The 19,916-nt window shown below is 49.6% G+C and overlaps 5 protein-coding genes across 5 annotated transcripts; 1 reads left to right on the top strand and 4 right to left on the bottom strand.

Annotated features, from left to right (window-relative positions):
* Window positions 1–2,923: 2,923 nt before the first annotated feature.
* Window positions 2,924–4,564, bottom strand: PV10_05207 (uncharacterized protein; the record flags this gene model as incomplete). The annotated part of the gene is made up of 4 exons (XM_016369836.1): window positions 2,924–3,094; window positions 3,158–3,411; window positions 3,468–4,157; window positions 4,207–4,564. The coding sequence occupies 4 exons, from the start codon at window positions 4,562–4,564 to the stop codon at window positions 2,924–2,926; spliced, it is 1,473 nt and encodes a 490-aa protein (XP_016225624.1).
* A 2,585-nt stretch (window positions 4,565–7,149) lies between these two features.
* PV10_05206 (uncharacterized protein) lies at window positions 7,150–9,744 on the bottom strand (the record flags this gene model as incomplete). Its single annotated transcript, XM_016369835.1, has 3 exons — window positions 7,150–7,940; window positions 8,041–8,933; window positions 8,984–9,744. 3 exons carry the CDS (start codon window positions 9,742–9,744, stop codon window positions 7,150–7,152), a joined length of 2,445 nt encoding a protein of 814 aa, XP_016225623.1.
* Window positions 9,745–10,202: 458 nt separating this feature from the next.
* On the top strand, window positions 10,203–12,965 carry PV10_05205 (uncharacterized protein; the record flags this gene model as incomplete). The annotated part of the gene is made up of 2 exons (XM_016369834.1): window positions 10,203–12,567; window positions 12,628–12,965. 2 exons carry the CDS (start codon window positions 10,203–10,205, stop codon window positions 12,963–12,965), a joined length of 2,703 nt encoding a protein of 900 aa, XP_016225622.1.
* A 170-nt stretch (window positions 12,966–13,135) lies between these two features.
* Window positions 13,136–15,434, bottom strand: PV10_05204 (uncharacterized protein; the record flags this gene model as incomplete). Its single annotated transcript, XM_016369833.1, has 10 exons — window positions 13,136–13,346; window positions 13,405–13,611; window positions 13,682–13,773; window positions 13,830–14,122; window positions 14,179–14,298; window positions 14,360–14,522; window positions 14,582–14,759; window positions 14,818–14,918; window positions 14,980–15,092; window positions 15,164–15,434. 10 exons carry the CDS (start codon window positions 15,432–15,434, stop codon window positions 13,136–13,138), a joined length of 1,749 nt encoding a protein of 582 aa, XP_016225621.1.
* Window positions 15,435–17,564: 2,130 nt separating this feature from the next.
* PV10_05203 (uncharacterized protein) lies at window positions 17,565–19,698 on the bottom strand. The gene is made up of 3 exons (XM_016369832.1): window positions 19,221–19,698; window positions 19,044–19,075; window positions 17,565–18,985 (listed from the first exon to the last, which is right to left on the bottom strand). Exons 1-3 carry the CDS (start codon window positions 19,516–19,518, stop codon window positions 17,708–17,710), a joined length of 1,608 nt encoding a protein of 535 aa, XP_016225620.1. The 5' UTR covers window positions 19,519–19,698; the 3' UTR covers window positions 17,565–17,707.
* Window positions 19,699–19,916: the final 218 nt, after the last annotated feature.

Below are 19,916 nucleotides of genomic sequence, written 5' to 3'. Positions count from 1 at the left end.
AGGCTACCGTAGTGATCACTGATCCATTTCCAGGATTGAAAGTCTCTCGAAAGTCACCATCTTGAGGCGAATTCCACTTTCCATTGTAAAACAAGTTCGAATTCTTGGGGATGCAATCTCCAACCTGGGGGAGTTCTTTTGGCAGAGCTGGAACCATATTTTGAGCGAGAAAAGGTAGAGGGCTTGGTGGAGAAGGCTTCCAATCTGGTCTCAATAAGTCACTGTCCGATAGGGCAGAGACATCATAATTGCTTTAACAACGATATATATCTGCATTGCATACGGTGAACTCTTCGAGGGAGCTTGACAATGATGGCTCGGAGACACCTCCGAAATACCCGGACAGGTAAGGCTGAATAGAGACTCCCCGACGGACGGAAGTGTCTGTTCCTAGGCTCTATGCAGCAACTGAGTACGTGCAAAGGATTTCTCGTGTCATGTATTTGTTTCTTTGTAACTTGTCGAGAAATTTCATATACCTGGGTAATCTTCGAATATCATCTCACGTCGTACAGATCCACAAGTAAGGCCTATCAACAATGCCAGCGATTCTAGATCACAAAATTGGGCCAGTTGGCTTCGGCTTGATGGGCTTGACGCGTCCAGTCAACCCTCCACCCCAACCCCAGTCGTTCGCTGCCATGGATGCCGCTTTAGAAAGTGGCGCCAATTACTGGAATGGTGGTGAATTCTATGGCACACCAGAGCGAAACACTCTCCACCTCGTCAACGAGTATTTCACGAAGTATCCCGAGAAAGCATCCCAAGTAGTGCTCTGCGTTAAAGGAGGACGGACACCCGGGACATTCGATTTTGACGGCACAGAAAAAGGAGTGATGCGATCAGTCAACGAGTGTCTGAGGGTGCTTGATGGAAAGAAAAGCCTTGACATCTTCGAGTGCGCGAGAGTTGATCCAAAGACACCAATCGAGGAGACAATCGGCGTTCTTGCGGGATGTGTCAAAGCTGGAAAAATCAAAGGTATAGGCTTGAGCGAGGTCAAGGCCGAGACGATTCGGCGTGCTGCAGCAGTACATCCTATCGCGCAGGTTGAGGTGGAGCTGTCACTGTGGACAACAAATATCCTTCACAACGGAGTTGCTCGAGCCTGCGCAGAGCTGGGGATCCCAATCATGGCATATGCCCCCTTGAGCAGAGGTGGACTTACTAAGGAAGTCTCTGAGAAGAGCGCAGATGAGCTTCCGGCCCATTTGAAGATCTTTCCAAGATTCCAGGGCGACGTGCTTGAAGCCAACAAGAAGTTGACTATGGAAGTCGAAGCTCTAGCTAGGAGAAAAGGGTGCTCGACGCCTCAGATTGCCTTGGCTTGGGTGAGGTCGCTGAGCGGGAAAAATGGCCTAGGAGTTATTATTCCTCTCCCGGGAGCTGAACGTGAAGAGTGGGTTAGGGAAAATTGTTCTGAGATCCAACTTACGACAGAGGAGCTTGAGGAGCTTCGACAGATTGTCAGCCGTGTACCAATCCAGGGACTTCGGTATGGGGGTGAGATCGAGGCACTAAACGAAGGCTGAGCATCCCCGCAAATAGGATCTACCAGTAGCGAACCAAGAACGTAAAGCCAAGTTGTGTACGGTCCCCTCTAAGGAATTTTCAGCAGTCGAGGACGGAAGGGTATATCGGCTCAGGTTCCGCCTCAGCCTTTAGTAGCAACCTTCCATATCATGGTCCAATTCGCATTCACGAGGCAGCATGCTGCGTGAAGGTGGCTGATGCGCTTCTATTGACTCTACAATCTACTGAACATGTCGACACTACCACCCAGTGATGGTGTGTCGCCTGTCGAAGTCTTCGCGTTGCCGACTGGCCAGCTCTCACATCCTGATCGTTGGCTGTTCGAGGATGGGGATGAAGACATTATCCGGGCACGGCACGCATACCCAGATTACAGTTTTCTCATCAGGCACGCTTCAGGTCAAAATATTCTCTTCGACCTCGGCTTAGCCAAGGTAAGTGTGTTGATGGCTTGAGCAAAGCGCCAATTCACTAATATCAACTAGGACATCGACAAGATCCCACCTCTAATATTGTCTTTATCTAACATCACTGAGCCAAAGGCCCCTGAGGACGCCACCGACATTCTTCGGAGGGGTCCAGTAGATCCAGAAAGCATTTCAACCATTATATTCAGTCACCTACATTTTGACCACGTGGGAGACTGTACCAAGTTTCCTAAGGCCCGGCTGATTGCAGGACCCGGTAGCGCAGCTGCTAATGGAGAAGGCTGGCCAGTCAACCCGAAGTCGCCGAACTGCAGTGCCCCAATCCAACATCCGGGCTATCATGAACTAACGTTGGAGGGAGACGCTTGGAAACCACTGGGTTCGTTTGACCGAGCGCACGATTTCTTTGGTGACGGAAGCCTCTTTCTTATTGACACCCCTGGACACATGCCAGGACACTTGGGTGCCTTGGCCTTGACTGGGCAAAGCGAATGGGTGTTCATGGGAGGTGACTGCTGCCACCACCGATCCCTGCTGGTTGGAGCTCGACCCATGAGCGTTACCTGTGGACCTGCTGGCCAGAAGAGCTTTCACAAAGAGCCCGAAGTTGCAGCAAAGACAATCCAGAAGATTAGGGAACTCGGGAAGCTGGATGGTGGAAGGGTTTTCATTGCACTTGCTCACGATTCTTTCTTAGTTGACACCATGCCTTTGTATCCAGACAAGATCAACGGCTGGTCGAGCAGTGCGTGGAAGCAAGACCTCGAGTGCATTTTAACCAAGTTTTACCAGTGACAATAATAACTCAAGCTGTTCTAGATATCTTGCCATTCGTTCTATCATTTAGGAGAGGAGTCCCGAACAGATGTAATCGGGAGCATTGTGAACATATCGTCGAGGTGCATTGGCAATGCCACTCGCATCAATTTCTGCATTCACTGGTGAATGTCTATTGGGCTTTATCAGTATGCATACAACAGAGTAGCCTCATTGTTGCTCTGTTTTATTTTTCGATTTGCCCGAACCAGCATAAACTTCATCAGCCAGGCCAGTGCCAATGCTCCGAACGAGACTGCTGCACTGGCCGACATTGCCATTGTATATCTTGGTGCGTCGGTCTTTGGCCAAAGGTACTAACGACAGGTACAGATCAGCACGATTGTTCGTAACATTAGCAGAAGAGATCCGAGACTCACCGCAGTCCAGATTTGAGACAATGTTGCGAATGTGTTCACAATTGCCAGTGAAACAGCCTTTTTCTCTTTAGTCTGTCCACAAGTAGCGGCCACCCAGCCTAAGATGATGCTGTGGCAGGCATAGACTCCAACCGAGAACAAGCACATGGCAAAGTATCGAGCTCCAGTATTGAGAGTAGCGCAGGCAGTGATGAATCCGATTATTGCTACGCTCTTCGCAATCGTAATATGCCATGTTCGTTCATTCATACGGCCTTTGAGAGGGTTAGTACAAACGCGGCTGAGAATGGAGAATGGGTAGACTGCTTACCAGAATTCAACGCCCACAAAATCGAGGTTAGCCCAGCAACAAAGTAGGGAGGGCATGTCAGGGCTAAAGTCGCAGTTCGATTATACCCAAGGGTTTCGATGACAGTAGGGAAGAAGTTCTTGTACGCCCCAGCGGCGATATGCATGTGTTGCATAAGAACAAAAACCCATAGTCGAAGGTCCTTGGCTGCTTCCAAGAGACCTGTGAACGCAGTACTATGCTCCCGAACCTCCACAGTGTCATTGTGAATCCGGTCATGCGCCAGCTGTCGTTGTGTTGGTGATAACCATTTGGTTTTCAGAGGTTCATCTGGGAGGATGAAGCCTGCCGCAACTGCAACGACAAAGGTCAAGACACCTTGAATGATGAAGAGCCATCTCCAGCCCGTGATGCCACCAATGCCGCTCATCTCAAAGATTCCAATTGCAATCAGGCCTGCAACCGCTGTCGCTGCCAGAGCTCCTGTGTATAGGATCGACATTCGTGTAGCAATCTCCTTGCGGGTGTAAAATAGCGACAGGACATATAGCGCGCCAGGATAGAAAGGTGCTTCGGTGATGCCGAGGAAGAATCTTGCCAGGAGGAGACCGGTGAAATTCTGGGCCACAGCAGTTAAGGCACTAACGACCGCCCATAAAGCCATACAACTAGCCATATACCACGATGGCCTGACTCGAGTCATGAGCATGTCTATGGTATCATTAGCAACATGACGTATGTACTTTTCGATTTTACTCACTGCTAGGAATCTGCCCTAGTAGATATCCGACGAACAAGATCATAACACATGTTTGATACTGGGTAGAGGTGAGACCAAGTTCGTCTTCGAGGTCATCTAGCCGTGCCAGTGCAATTGCGTTCCGGTCCAGGTAGTTGAACACATACATCAGCCACAATGTAGGCATAATGAACCAATCAAGCCGTTTTACCAGTTTGATCTCTTCTGGGTCCTGCTTTGCATGAGCTCCGGAATAATCGACGGCGACGTCGTCAACGTCAAAGAGGTGCTCTTTGTGCGCTGGCAGTGACTTCTCCAGGGCTGGTTCGAAGGGGACTCCATCGGGCTGTTGGCCCTTTTGTCCATGCTTGTCGGACATAGTGCACAAAGATGCTATGAGAACCCGTTGTAGACTATGAATGCCTTCAACAGTGAAACTCCCGCCTCGAGTAAATATCCTGGGGTATTTTCCTGGAGAAGATGGAGAAGATGATGGCTAGTATTTCAATGCTGGGGAAACCCAGCTCTTAAGCACCTTGGTGAGGTCCTTGGCACAGGGTTGAGGCATTGCCCCCGTGGATTGGGGCTGGTCGTTCGGCGCGGGGTGTTTTCTTGATGAAATTGATATTGAGAACGTCCGCCGTCTTGAACCGAAGGACGGAAAGCCCGTAGAGGGTCCTGGCGGATAACTCCATATCGTACAAGAGTCTTGGGACGTTACATGGGCGGGTAAGGAAGTCCTTTTCATGGTCCACAACTATAACCCGTTCATAACAACTTTGCGTTGCGCACATCCCCGCAGATCGTCGACGGAAATGCGCCGTTGCGTCCTCAACAATGCATGTGAAAGGTGGGAAGTCCTTGGCGATATCCACCAGGCCGACGTCCAGATGCCGACTTGGCACCTTGAGCGGATGGAAGCGGTCGAAGGGGATCGGATGGTGTTGTCGTCGGCGGGAGCCTCAAAATGTGCTCTGAAAACTAAACACCTAGCGAGGAGGCAACAGCTACAGATGAGTCCTGCTTTGCGTCCAACATCGATCTCGAGAAGTCATACTGTGCTGGAAGTTGGCACATCGTTCTGAAATGCGACTTGCAACTTTGCCAACGTGCCAATAAATCGGATTGCTTGTATGTGTTCTTGGTATGTCAGAAGCTTCGCGAATAAGAAGAGCTTGAGTAGACGAATACTTTCCAGAAAAACACTGGGAACAGCATCATGTCATGAGTACTTAGAGCAACTGCATACCCCGCAGAACATACTCACTAGCAGGCTATTGAAAGCGATTGATCAAGCTCTTTAAATAGAGTACTCAAATGTGGATCTTATCAATAACACTGCCCTCAAATTACCACGATCATCAAAGTGTCAAAACCCTGGAATATTTCATTTGACTAAGTTCAATGCCCGTTTGTTTGGGCGAACTGATAGCCCTTGCTGCCGTTCAACATGTTAGGAAACTCGTAGCGCCTCTCGGTCTCGTAATATTTGTTGAATCCAACACCTTCGCATACTTCACTGTATGAAAGAATGGTTGGGGGTTTTCCCACTGTGAACGATCCCTTGATGGCCTCGAGGGTTTCACGTATACTCTTGAGTTTGGCTGCGACGAGGGTCCAGGGATATGCAACAGCACAGTAACCAATTTCTCCTAAATCCTTTGCTGAAAGGTTCTCCGTCTTCCCTCCTTCAATGATATTGGCGAACAAAGGGATATCAAGGTCTTGTCGCACTCTAGCCATCGACTCCCGGTCAGGAAGTGCTTCGATGAAGACGGCGTCGACTCCAATCTCGACAGCTTTTTTGGCTCGTGTGATGGCCTCTTCATACCCATGGATTAAACTATCGGTACGCGCCAAGATCCAAATGTCTAGACCTTCGTTTCGTGCATCGACAGCAGCTTGCCATCTTGCGTACGCCTCCTCTCGAGACACAACATTCTTACCCTGAGTATGCCCACATCCTTGCGTTGTATTAGTCCTCGTATCCGGCGAAAGGTCGGGGGCACACTTACGCTTCGGCCACGTCTGATCCTCGATCATGATGCCAGCTGCGCCTGCATGGGCAAACCTATTCGAATTAGTTGCTAGACTAAAAATGATTGACTGACGACATACCCGGAAACCGTCCTTCGCACATTCATGGGGCTGCCGTAGCCAGTGTCGCCATCAACCATGATGGGTACATTTGTCTCTCTTGCAACCTCCTGAATCTTACCAGCGACCTCCTGGAATGCGATGTAGCCTGTGTCGGGTAGACCAAGAGACGATGACATGGCATATCCGGCCAAGAATATCATGGGAAATCCAGCTTCCTCGCACAGCCTTGAGCTGAGGGCGTCATAGCTCACAACATGGGCAAGAATCTTCTTGGAATCGTTATGGGCTTCTAGCATCATAGATCGTAGTCGAGAAGCTTGGAATGAAGGGACGCGCCCCCGAACATTTGGGATCTTCACCTCCACATCGCGAGCCTGTCCCTTGTTACCCACAGTGACTGCCTTGCCAGAGTTAAATGTCCATGGATATTGCGTTGTATTGACGATTGACTTGGACATGGCTGTAGTGTAGAATAATGAATTCGTGCGGCTGGTATCGTTGATTGATTGGTCGAACTTGTTTAATACTCTTGGGGGATGTTGGCAAGGCTTTTGGTATTTAACTGTACCTATACCTCGATATGATACATGGACGTCCCAAATTGAAGCCTCCGAGATCGGCGATACATTGTCTATCCTTTCGCAGATCCATTTCATCAGCATCCGCTTTTCAATGATGAGAGGCAAGTTGTTTGCGGGGAAGATGTCCGGAGTCGGTTGGAAGCGGGTTGGGTCATCAGATTCGCGGCATGTGCTCCGTGAATAGGAAGAATCCTATCGTCATGGAACACACTCTGCCACTGCAGTGATAATGGCATTCAACTCTATCGCATGGCAGGTATACCTCCTGTCAAAGCCCTCGGCCTTATGCAGGGTCAGGTAAATTCCACAAAAAGTCTAGACTATCAAGTTCGAACCCGAGCGAGAGGTGATCTCCGGCTGCTCCAAAAGGGGCAACATTCGGGTCAAAAGGGCGAGCTGCCCAATCATTATCGCCGCCATTGAGCTGATAAGTATCGAGCATGTCAAAATCTTCTCCATACACATCTTCTCCGTTGAGCGCGGCATGTGGGTCCTGCTGCACATTCTGCTCACTAGAATCTTTGCTTTGAAGATTTTGCGGCGGCCCCGACACGTTGATCTGATATGTGCCTTCGGATCTATTTGGGGAGTGTGGAGCTGTATAGTTTGCGCGGAATCTGGCCACATGCTTCTCCATCAGCGTGGCATATCTCGGTGAAAAGTCCATGTCATCAACAGCCGACGATCGCAATGCTGCGATACTATCATCCAGAATACTTAGCGCGGTGGCTAGATCTGTGTGCTGCGGGCCCAGAGTGAGAGCTTTGAGCAGAAGAACAGACGCAGTGGTGATGCAAACGAGTGTCCGCATTGGCGTGTAGCGAAGTCGACCTGCTTGTGCCATGGTAGTTGCCTTTTGCAGGCTCTTGCAACTGTCTGTCACCACGTCACGGATGAACTTCCAATCCTGCGCAAGGACGCAAGCTTTGAACACATCGGCCTGACTCTTATCGGTTGCACTGATCCCTCGTGCAAGAGCGCGCTCTACCACAGCCTGTATAGACAGTGCTCCCGTGTATATCTTGAGATGCTGAAACTCAATGAAGAGGAGATCTTGGAAGCTAGGCGATAGATCTGCGAACTCAATATTAGCATTTCGAGCTGGGAAACAAAGGACCATGATCAACATCATCGAAAATCCCATTCGGCGGATAATTGGTAGAGGAGCACATACCGGTTGAAGCAGCGACGAACCTATCATGCCAAGCACTGAGTGAAGGCGAAAAATGCTGTAGCAGAATCAGATAGTGACCATTCAGTAGTTGCTGCTTTGTGTGAGATTTGGATTGAAAGAACATAGCAGAAGCTGTTTTCATTAACTGGGTCAAATCAATCCACAAATTCATGAATGCCCGCCATGACTTGTCCGTCGCATCATTGAGGGATTCGAGGCTTGTGGTCATAGAAGTGTTGGAGATATTTTGTGGCAGAATCGATGAACAGCTAAGTCTGACAGCTTGATATGAGACGTACACCGATAGAACCTGTCTGACGCGAATATAACGGGAGACAGGAAGATTTTCCGTCGTCGTTTGATCGAAGTCATCAGCAAGAATGCCTAGTTCGTACGCCAGGTTTGTGGCAGCTCCCAGCAACATCCAAGACATACGCTCTGCTCGTCGAGCAGGTTCAAACACGTCCTCTCTCCAACGTATCAATGGGGCATTACCGTCGCTGACGAGCCGATTGGCACCGTCATATTCTGGCTGAATCAACAAAACATCCCAGCCTTCAGAGTCGGGCGGGAAATGGATTGAACGTGGGTGCCAATCACTGATCAATATGAAGCTCTCAATGGTCCCAACAACACGAGTCCTCGCAGAGGAGAGCTTCTCCTGGCCGAACATGACCCGACGGATTAAATGGTCACAGTAGTTCCAAAATCTCTGATGCACATGATGACTGCGAGAAATACCTCCGGCACCTGGAAGGGTGAAGAACCGAGACGAGATCATCAATATCGTACACAATAGCATTGGCTCTTCATGGATGAGACTATGATGGCTTTCATGATGGCGATAATGATCAGGTAATACAGGTGTTAGGGGCGCTATGTGCTGGAAGAACCTATCGAGACAACGTTAGTTGAGAAGACTTTGAAGAACGAGGCATCGTACAAATCGAGATAGGTGACCACTTCCTGAGCAGTCACAACTCCTTGTCGTACAAAACGTGACTTGTCCCAGACATCAAGAGTCTCATTGCTAGGTATTGACAACTGGGTAATTGCGGAACCATGAAACTGTGGAGGTGTGGATGTAACCTGTGGTGAGGTACCCACTGTGGCCTGTTGGCCAAGATGCATAGGAGCACCGCTACTTTCGGCACCGGTCTGTGTTGTCCGAGGTTGGGCAACATCAAAAAGTACATCCAAGGCATTGCCCGGTCTGGTTATCACAGTCGATAGTAGACTATCAGCAAGGGAATGATTGGTGCTTGCGGGACTGACTTCCGGAATTTGGTCGCTCATGTTTGTTGGCGTCGGCTGCTGAGCGTGGGGTTTTTGGTACGACGGGCCAGAAAAAGGAACTCCACTGGAAAGGGGTGTCACATCAGATGTCGGGACACCCTGCAGCGATCGCTGAGCCACTGCCGACGTCCTCGCGGATGATGCCCCGGAGTTTCTCGTCCATTGGGGAGGATCTCGGTGCCTCGTTGATTTATGTTGATCTTCAAATACACATTCCCGGTGTTCCCTGCGACATTTGGCGCAAGGTGGCTCATTCTCGAGCACACATCTGACTTTTCTCGTTCGACATGGAATGCATGCTACGTATCCTCGCCGGAATGGTTTCGGTTTGGGGGTGTGGCGGCCCTCCAACGTGGCTGCATCCTGCAGAGACCGTCCAACTCCAAACTCCTCGGACGTTTGTGGCATGAGTTGTTGGAGATCCGCAGATGCGTGACGAGTAAAGTCTTGGACGAGGGGCCGTCGGCCGAATATATGGATGGAAGCGGCATGTTGATCAGTTACCGATTTGTTCTACCGAGCGGGTCAAACGCCGTTGCTTCGGTTCGAGTGGCGAACCTTAGTGGCATGTCACATCTTGGCTTGCCGCGCTGGCTTGATGGCCCATAACACACGGATGGAGACGGAGATCACCTCCGCACTCTCGTGGCGATTTGATCATGCTGTATAGCACAGGCCGCGATCAGGACGCTGGTCAATGAGGTGCGAAGAATTACATTCAAGATGTCCAAGGTAGGTCAGTTCCGAGATCGGCTACTCTTCACTCTCGAGATCATGGGCTGTATCGAATGTTTCCTCCGTCGTTTACTTCTCCTTGAGCGAGCTTTTCAGTCCCTGGGGCTTGAAAGATGATGATGTCGGACAATATGGTTATAATGGAAGAAGCTAAATCTTGGAGAGTACTTGTTGTGCCCTCAGCTGACAATAGCTTAGAGGCTGCTGAAGTAGTCCGACGCACCTTTGAGCAGATCCGACTTGTGCGCGATCTTGACATATCAAGTACAGTCCAGAGGGGCGTCCGTAAGGAAGGGCAGGCTGGGGACTTGAGGGAAGAGGAAACAGAAGTTGTTGATAGTACCACAAGGCCTGTACATGCCCTTCTGGTCCTCAAGTCAAAGAACCCTTTCAACCAATCCGATCAGTCTCGTGACCAAGATGCAGAGCATTCAAGAGAAATCTCAAGGCAGCCTAATAGTGTCACTATTGACTCAGCAGATCCAGTTTCATGGTTTGAGGGCGTCACCCAGCTTCTTGACGAGATTCTCTGTCTCAAAGATGAAGCAGAGGCACTGAGAAGTGCTCTACAACGGACCACAGATCCGATAGAGTTCATCGGCTCCGATTTGAAGCCAATCTCACAAGGCGGTCAAACCCCAACTGACATCTTTTGTGACGAAGTCCTCAGGCAGTACTCAAGGTTCTTGGAAGCAGCCAATTCTGCGAAACGCGCAAGCATCAGCGATGACACGACACTTGCAAAGCCATTGAGCGGACGTCGTCCTTTGTCTCTGGTGGAAAAGATTTTGGCTCACCATGCTGTAGGGCTAGAAAAGCCCGAAGTGCGTCCAGGGGACATGATTTGCGTTTCAGTAGATTGGACTTTAACGTCTGAGCTGCTCTGGGCTGGGATGGACAAAACTTATACCGCGATGAATCGACCCCGGCTTCACCGCAACGACCGAGTTTGGCTCGCTGTTGATCACACGGTTGATCCGCGCACGAATCATCAATCCAGGCAAAGGGAACTAATTGAAAAAGCAGAGCGATTCCGCGACGAGGCTAAGCTTGTCGATTTCCTCCCAGCAAATACCAGTATCATGCATACGGATTTCACCAGAGATCGAGCCCAACCAGGATACTTGGTGATTGGTAGCGACTCGCATACTTGCTCTGCTGGAAGTATGGGAGCATTCGCAGTGGGATTTGGGGCTGCTGACGTGGTGATGCCCCTAGTAACTGGAGAGACATGGTTTCGAGTTCCAGAAGTATGCCGCATCAACTTTGTCGGCAAGCTGCCTTACGGTATCTCTGGCAAGGATGTTATTCTCCATATTATTGGCCATTTCAAACGCAACACCATTGCGTTTCAGCGTGCTGTTGAATATGGTGGTCCCGGTCTAAGTGAATTGAGCATGGACGCACGCTTTGCGATTGCCAATATGACTACCGAATTCGGTGGCATGGGAGCTTGCTTCGAAAGTGATCAACGAACAGCTACCTGGCTGGCTGGCAGAAGGCTCTCTCGCGACAAGAACAGGGCACTTTACTTCAAGCCCGATTCAGAAGCACAGTATGCTGACGTTCGAACTATTGATCTTTCGAAAGTGCGAGTGACGATGGCCGTATACCCTGACCCGGATAATGTGGTTGAAATCCACGAGAAACAGGGCATGAAGCTTGATGGCTGCTTTATTGGAGCCTGTACCACCACTGAGGAGGAACTCGTGCTGGCTGGCATGGTTCTGGAAGTTGGCCTGGCAAGCGGCTTGAAACCAATCAAACAAGGCAAACGCAGAGTAACCCCTGGGAGCTTGATCATCACGCGAAAGCTCGAGCAGCTGGGTTTGTTGGAAGTATATCGACAGGCTGGCTTTGAAATCGGAGCGCCAGGCTGTTCATACTGCGTAGGGATCAACGACGTTGATGTCGCCCAATCTGGTGAAATATGGTTGTCCTCTCAGAATCGAAACTTCCGGAATAGAATGGGTCCTGGAAGCATCGGCAATGTTACCAGTGCTGCTGCTGTTGCTGCTTCGAGCTTTGGTATGGAGGTAAAGGACCCGAGACCTCTGCTAGCCAGAATAGATCCGACAAAATACGAAAGACTTTTGGGCCAGGCTCCAGTAGCGGCAGAATTGTCTCCAGCTTTTCAAGAGCCTGTTATCCGATGCCAGACAAAATCAATGTCTGATTTCACCCAAGAGACACCAAAGGGTGTTGGTCTCCATGGTGGGACAGGTGTCATCACAGCTAGAATCCAGAGATTCGGAGATAATGTCGACACTGACGCTATCATTCCCGCCCAGTTCATGCCAGGCATTGACGACGCAGATCTTGGAAGTCATTGCTTTGAGCATGTTCGACCCGAGTTTCGCCAGAGGGCAGCAAATGGAGCCACTATCATTGTGGCCGAGCATGGCTTTGGTAGTGGTTCTTCGCGTGAGGATGCTGTTCGAGCACTAAAAGGTGCAGGAGTGAAAATGATAGTTGCGAAAAGCTTTGCATTCATATGTGAGTATCTTGTTGCTGAGTACTTGACCAATCACATTTCTCTTACTTACCCTCTCACAGATGAAAGAAATCAACTCAATATGGGAGTATTCAATGCTCGGATCTCCGAAGATGACTTCTATCAGAATGCAGTGGAGGGAGCCGAGTTGAGTGTCGATAAAACAGCCAAGACTTTGAGGGTGAAAGGCGTCGATAAGTATTGGAAATATGAGCACTCGCCCATAGAGACGCAACTTCTCGAGGCTGGTGGGGTGCTCTCATTATACCACTTGTACGGGAACTCACTGTTCCGTGAGATGACTCGTCCACGCCAGGGGCGTGAATCTTACAACCCGAGAATCCAGGATTTCACCTCGGCGACATTGACACAGAAGCAACAGACAGCTCTAGCGTGGTAGGGATGCGATGGAGATAAAAATAGGTGCTATAGAAGGCTAGTGAATTTGGTTAACACGGTTATTCCAAGGAAAGCATCGTCCGTCTTCAGGATCTGTTTGAGAATACACGGTGTGAGCAAATGTCTTGTCTCTCTATCCACCAAAGACGGACTGGTCATTATTGCCGTTGTCTAAACCGAGAAGAATCTGGAGACTACGCTTGGTCTCCGCTCACTCCAGCTTGCGCGACGTTGTTGGACATTCTTAGCATCGTTGGCAGCAATGATGTCCTCGCCAGTCACGGGATGATCCATGATAGACTCTGTGTGAGGGAAAAATCGATTGAAACCCCAGTAAAAGACACCGGAAGCGACAAACGAGTAGACATAACCAATACTATAGCTGTGCAGGTAGGCATGGTCAGCGTGATGGGACAGTGATCAGCCAGCAGGGGACTTACAGATGTTGACCACCTATGGAGACGCTAGTAGTGCCGTGACCTGCAACGACAATATTGTTGACGAAGCCAGGTAGGGGAGGAACACAGCCGATGATGAATGCGGCGAGGGCGCGCCAATTGGTGCCGAATTTTGGCGAGTATCGGTACATACCGTGGAAGTTGTACATGTCTGGGACGGAAACGTTGCCACGTCGGACAATGAAGTAACTGTGGCGGAGGGCAGATGGATTAGCCAATTGAACATCTTCAGGTATACGAAACAAACAGGAATACGTACTCAGTCATCAAAATCCCGGTCATGGGGCCCAAGAAGATGGTGTAACCACCGAGGAAAGCCAGGAACTTCGCGGCAGACGCGAGAATTTTCCACTGTCACCACGGTCAGCAACATGATTCATAGTTGTCAATTTTGTACATGAACTTACCGGGACAAACCCCCAACTGCCTATGAAGGCTGCAAGAAGCTGACCACGGCGGATGTTGATGTACTTGGGGCAGAAAGCCATGAGGTCGTTGGCAGCGCTGATAGAGTTGGCGGAGATGTTGATACCAAGTGTGACGATGATGAGGCCAATCGCACCGAATGCTGCAGCTGCGCGACCTCCAGATGTTCCATTGTCCATCCAGTGGTAGATGATCTCGATAGGGTTCCAGATAATCTCGCCATAGGCAGTCTGAGAAGCAGCAGCAGTGAAGATGCCAAGCAGCCCAACAATAGCTATAGTCAACGGTCAGGAATGTCAAGTTATGATTGTATGTCAATGGTGGACTCACTGAAGATAAATGGGATAACAATGGCCTGGACATTCTGTGCACTGGGTTTGTTGGCGTATCTTGAGAAATCGGCAATATTCAGACCAAGGGTCGCATAGTTGCCCAAAACTCCGTTCAAATCTGTGGAAATACAAGTATTTAGCAAGTTTGGGCTAGTGTGAGGTGCTAGACGATCACTTACTGCCAAAGAAGGCCCATGCAAGAGTGGACCCTGCAATTGTAGTGCCTTGAGAGATGACGGTACTGTTACTAATTGTGCCTCCAGCTCTGTGCAGGGTGTCACCGAAAATGGCGAAGAATATGATGGGTGCAATGACACTCTTGAAAGCAAAGAAGTATTGAACCTTGGCCATGTCAGTTCATGTCATGGAGCATCGGATCGTAGATCCAGGAAATTAATTACCTTTGTGTACGGGATGCACAAAAATGGCAGCTGGATCACGAAATAAATGAAAAAGCCAATCATTCCTCCCGTGGTGATACCCTGGTCTTCAGGAATATGATTGGGGATATTTCGATAACGAGGCCAAATGGCAGTGAGCAAGACCGTTACACACTGACCGCCAGTCGTTGTTTGGACACTGTGTAGCGTTAATTAGTAACCAGAGTGACACAAATGGTTGACCAGATCAAACTCACCCTAGCCACACGATGGCAAGAACACAGCGAGACAGGACGACAAAGTAGCTGAAGTAGTAGCCAAAAGGCATGCGGGCAAGGACCGGAAATGGAGTGTGAAGCTGTTTTATATGTCGTTAGGACAGCTAGTTTTGATTGGCATCGTGGATGGCATCGACCTACCGTGGCACCCATTCTACCATTGATAGTGATAATGAGACCCATAATAGAGTTACCTAAGACACATGCGCCGATTGCCATTCTCCAGCTGAGGCCAACAGCAATGATTGAAGAAGCTGTAAAGCCCAGGGATTTAGAATCATGCTTGTGTAGTTGTGGGCGGCAATAATATTCCAGGTGCACTCACCGACTTCCCAGTTGGAGACAGCCCAAGCGTCTGCCATCCAGTAGGCGACATAGGCCATCCAGTTCCATGTTCGCTTTGATGGTGGAATGGGATCGAAGTCGGCATTGGAAGCGTTCTTGGAAGTTGCAAAGCTGCTCTCCTCTTGGTCGACTTCCAACTTGAAGCGGGGGAAGCGTCTCTTGACTCCAGTCACGCGACCAACTTCGACCGGCTCAGCACCAGAAGCGCCGTTCTGCTCATAGTACGGTGTTTTCTCGTCAGGGGTCTCCATGATGGAAGTTTGGGAACGATAGATGACAACTGAGTTGAATTAACGCCCACAAGGCATGCAAATTCAAGGGGATTTGAAGTGGTATTCATACAATCTTTATTGTATGTCAGTGACATTGCAATTGCAGCACGTAGCGACTCCGCGTCATCTCCACTGATAAGGAATCTAGGACAGGTTCACCGAGGCTCATTCGCGCCACAACCTGTCAAGCCTATGAGCAAGAGGAATTTGCAGATAAAGCTCCCAGACAGAAAGTCAGGCTCTGGGTCGAAAATGAATTCTGATTTGAGAACTTTCTTCTGCTCTGTGGATCAGGGATGTTATCGTACCATTCAGAATGCACATCAGTTACCTCATACAGGCCGCTCCACGACGATCGGGCAACTTGACTCGCTCAAAAACCAACTACGGGATGGCAGGGACGGCCAGAAACAAATCAAGATCGCTAGGGTTATCCTTGGCCAAAGCTTGCCTAAAGCCAATAAGGAAACTATAATCCCAAGTAGCGTATCCCTAGCGGCGGCGAAGTTGGCCTCTCCGTTGGCCGCGGGCAAAGTCGGCACAACCTTTCCAAGGCCACCTCACCTTATCTGGGCGAGGCTTGTCTAGACTCTCAAGAACGTGCCCTGTAGTGGTTTGGCACACTCCCTCTGGGGTCTTCAAGTCTGGAAATGCAAAATAGCCAGATTTTTAGACCATGACATCAAGCCGAAACCAGCATACCGTCTCTTGGGTGCGAATTGTTTCTTGCGGATTTGACGTACAGAAGTCGAGCAAGTGCAAAGGCCAAGTGCTCGACATAGGATAAGGTCGGTCTCTTGAATGCCGCGATCCTCGTCCTTGGGTACATCGACTCGTCCTTCAACGAGCTGATCAACTCAGATGCGCCACTGCAACGCATTATATAGCGCGGCGGTTTGTGTTTGATGGCGAAAGGATAATTTTGGATTACCTATGGTAGTAAGAAAAGTTCCGCCACCAGGAGCTTCGACGCCCAAATACGGCAGAGGGATAGCCCCAACGCTTCCTTGTGGATGCCTAGACATGTGGCCCAAGACCGGGGTGATTAGACCGGCAAAGCGGACCTCAGGTCCACACAGGCGGCTTTGAAGTGTTATCTTGAGTGACATCCCCACAGACGCACCTAAGAGCCGATCTGGTACCAGAACTAGAATTAGGCTCTCAAATTGCCATGGATATCGGGGCTTGTGGATGCTTTTGGCCTTCGGGAAACGCGGCAGCTCAGCAAAGGCACAAGAACAAACACTAGTAACAGAGACGATACAGTCCATTGCTTGGTTGTTTTTTTACCTTGTTTTTTTACCTATCACCTGTTCAAAAGAGGGAAGAAACAATACTGCATGTTCCGGCCAGGAGAAGAAACTCATGCACTTTTTCCAAAGGTAAGGATGACCTTGGGTTCGGAAAGTTATCCATTTCACTTCTCTTTGTCCTTTCTGCACTGCAACTTATTGATAGGTTGCACTACGTTGGCAAAGTGATAGTTACAAGGCGAAATGCTACTGATTTAGACCAATGGTAAAACCTCGTATCTGCCCGCAGTGACCATCCCTTCTATCCAACAAGTATGTAGATTTTCGGCAAGACTCATCGCAAAGTCGCATGGCCATGTTACGCCCTGAGCTAAGCGATCAGGAGCCACGAGACTTTTACGCATATGCTAGTCCAGTTATATTCTTGGACAATCAATCCACAGACTACAGATGCAAACCAATGCAGAGATGCCTGGCTTTTCTTTTCTTCATTGGCGAGTGGTACACGAAAGGACAGCCTGATCTGGCTCGAGGCAGTCAAACCTCGAGTGTCCACAAGCGCCTTTATGCATCCATGTCCCACCCTGTTCCCGCGAGGACATAGGACCTTGCGATCATTCTGACTACTTACGTGGCTTGTGCATACGCGGAAACTTTTAGGCAGTAGGTATCAACTTGCATGGCCCTTAGGGTCTGGGCGGCTATCTCAGCTTACGGAGTATGTGTATGCATTCGGACATCATTTTGACTGGGGTCCTTGGGAATAGTTGTTCATTTCCGATAAGCACTAACCTTGCAAACAGAATCCCTGGATTTAGCAACGCCTACTCGATCTGCCGGATTTTTTGGGATTTTGTTCCTTTTGCTGAGCTATGATTTTTCAGGCTCTGAACTATTTGTATTTGTTATTTGTCCAGCCAATGGACAATCAAGCTGTGGCACTCGACGCAACTACAATCACGGCACCGTCTCGCATCCCCAATCCTCATGGTTCGTCGTTCATTCCAAGAAACCCCAGAGATTATTCAAACCCTCGCTGAGACATGGATGTGCGAAAATGGTGTTCTCCAGTTCATCATAAGTCATACCCCCCATCATGGCCAACTGGACCATACTCATGATTTCACCGCCCTCGAGACCTAAACAGGCAAAACCCAAGATTTCCTTCGTGTCACCATCGACCACGGCCTTCATGAAGCCCAGGGACTCATCAGTTTCGAGAGCACGAGCCACATAGGCCATTGGCATTTTGGCAACCTTGATGTTTCGCGTGGGAAACTGCCTGCGGGCTTCAGTCTCAGTTAAGCCGACACGTCCGAGTTGCGGGTCCATGAAGACTGTGTAGGGAACCAACCGGTTCTCGATCGAAGCAAGGCTGCCGGTATTGACATGAGTGAGGAGATTGTGTTTGAGAATACGCATATCGTCGTAGGAGATGTGGGTGAACTGCGGGCCGCCCTTGACGTCGCCCATGGCGTGGATCTTGGGATTTGTTGTTTGCAGATGCTCGTCAACCTTGACGAAGCCGGCGGGGTCAGTCTCAACTCCTGCAGCGGACAGATTCAAGTCTTTGGTATTAGGACTGCGACCCGCCGCTGCTAGGACATGCGAGCATAGCAGCGACTTGATTGACCCATTTTCCTGCACAACTGACATTACAGTCTGGCCGACAGTGACGCTACCCATGTCTGTGACCCGTGCGCCGGTATAGACGTCGATGCCATCATCAGTAAGGATTTTCTTCACTTCCTCCGAGACGTCTGGATCCTCGCGTGGCATTAACCTTGCCGCGCGCTGCACGATGCTCACTTTGGCGCCAAATCGCTTCAGCATCTGTGCAAATTCAATCCCAACGTACCCACCACCAACTACAACAATATGTCGCGGAACTTGGTCCAATTCCATGACACTCGTCGAGTCGAGCAAAGCTGTAACTTTGTCGGCGTTTTTAATGTCTAGCTTTGACGGCGAACACCCAGTGTTGATGAAAATCTGGTCTGCCGTGAGCAACATCGTATCCAGGTCATTGCTGAATTCGGAGCGTTTAACTTCAATCATGTCGGATCCAATGAAACGCGCGGTGCCCATGATCAGATCGAGGCCTTTGATATTCTTCATCCTGTTTTCGCCCCCAGAGCGAAAAGAGTCAACAATGTCGCGTTTCCGTCTTCGCACGGTCTCCATATTGACGATGAGTGAGGATTTCTTGTACTGAACTCCGTATCTGTGAGCTCGGCTTGCCACATGGGCGACACGCGCTGATGCCACCATAGTTTTCTTCGACGGTGAGTACGTGATCCGAATGCGAGTTGTGATGAGAGAGAAACAAACTTACCGTTGGAGTGCATCCTTCATTGATACATGTTCCTGCGTGTAGGGAAGAAAGATAACTGTTAGCTAGGATCTTAATGTTTTCCTTCTCATCTACCATATTCGCGCTGTCCAATATCGTCCATAGTCCCCAGTGCATTCTCAAAAGCAGATGACCAGAACATCAACAGGATCGACTTACCACCAACGTGAGATTTTTCTATCAAAGCAGTCTTCTTTCCAGCATTGGCATATGCCTGTGCTAATGGCCCGCCTCCTTGACCAGAGCCTATGATGATGGCATCATAATGAGTTGGCGGTTCTGTCATTCCCGTCGCCATGGTAGAGTTTTGATGTGACTGTAATTTAGAGCGTTGGACTAAAATTGGTCGACTGGTCTTTGAACCCAAGGCCGGAGTTGACGTCGTCGAGATACGCGCTTGAAGCCCCCCGTGAGAAAAGACAAGGATGCGGCGGGGGGTTGTCAAGCGGGTGAGCATTTATCTTAACCCTCAACCTCCTTTGCACACTGTCACTTGAGGCTGAAGAGTACGGTGTCCTCTAAGAAGAAAATGATCGGGGAATAATGTATCGTTTGCTAAAAATTCGGCTGCTTAGGCAAGCTGACGTCGCTGAACGGCACACCTAGACCAAAGACTATGTTGGTGAGAAAGCTGAAGACGTAGACTTCACGTAGGACAGGTTCATCTCGACGGGACAGACGGATCATCTGTAGTCAGGAACCCTGCCAATCCCTGCCTTGATTGGGTTTGGGATGCCGCTTAGTCACTACAGAGGAATACGAGGTGGACCGGATGTCCTAAACGGGACCAATTGCGGAGACTCGAAGGTGCGGTTAGCAGTGAACCACAATGATAGAGAATCGATACATATAGAT

This window comes from Exophiala mesophila (assembly GCF_000836275.1).
Source record: "Exophiala mesophila strain CBS 40295 unplaced genomic scaffold supercont1.3, whole genome shotgun sequence".
NCBI lineage: Eukaryota > Fungi > Ascomycota > Eurotiomycetes > Chaetothyriales > Herpotrichiellaceae > Exophiala > Exophiala mesophila.
Note: the sequence above shows the minus strand (reverse complement) of the source record. Positions and strands in the feature narration are given on the sequence as shown.

Bases quoted from the DNA above. Each gene is read 5' to 3' on its own strand.
- PV10_05203 (XM_016369832.1), bottom strand. From the start codon at position 19,518: ATGCTCACCCGCTTGACAACCCCCCGCCGCATCCTTGTCTTTTCTCAC. The intron at 19,076-19,220 runs GTAAGTCGATCC...CCCTACACGCAG, and splicing joins AGAAAAATCTCACGTTGGTG to GAACATGTATCAATGAAGGA. The intron at 18,986-19,043 runs GTAAGTTTGTTT...TCACCGTCGAAG, and splicing joins ATGAAGGATGCACTCCAACG to AAAACTATGGTGGCATCAGC.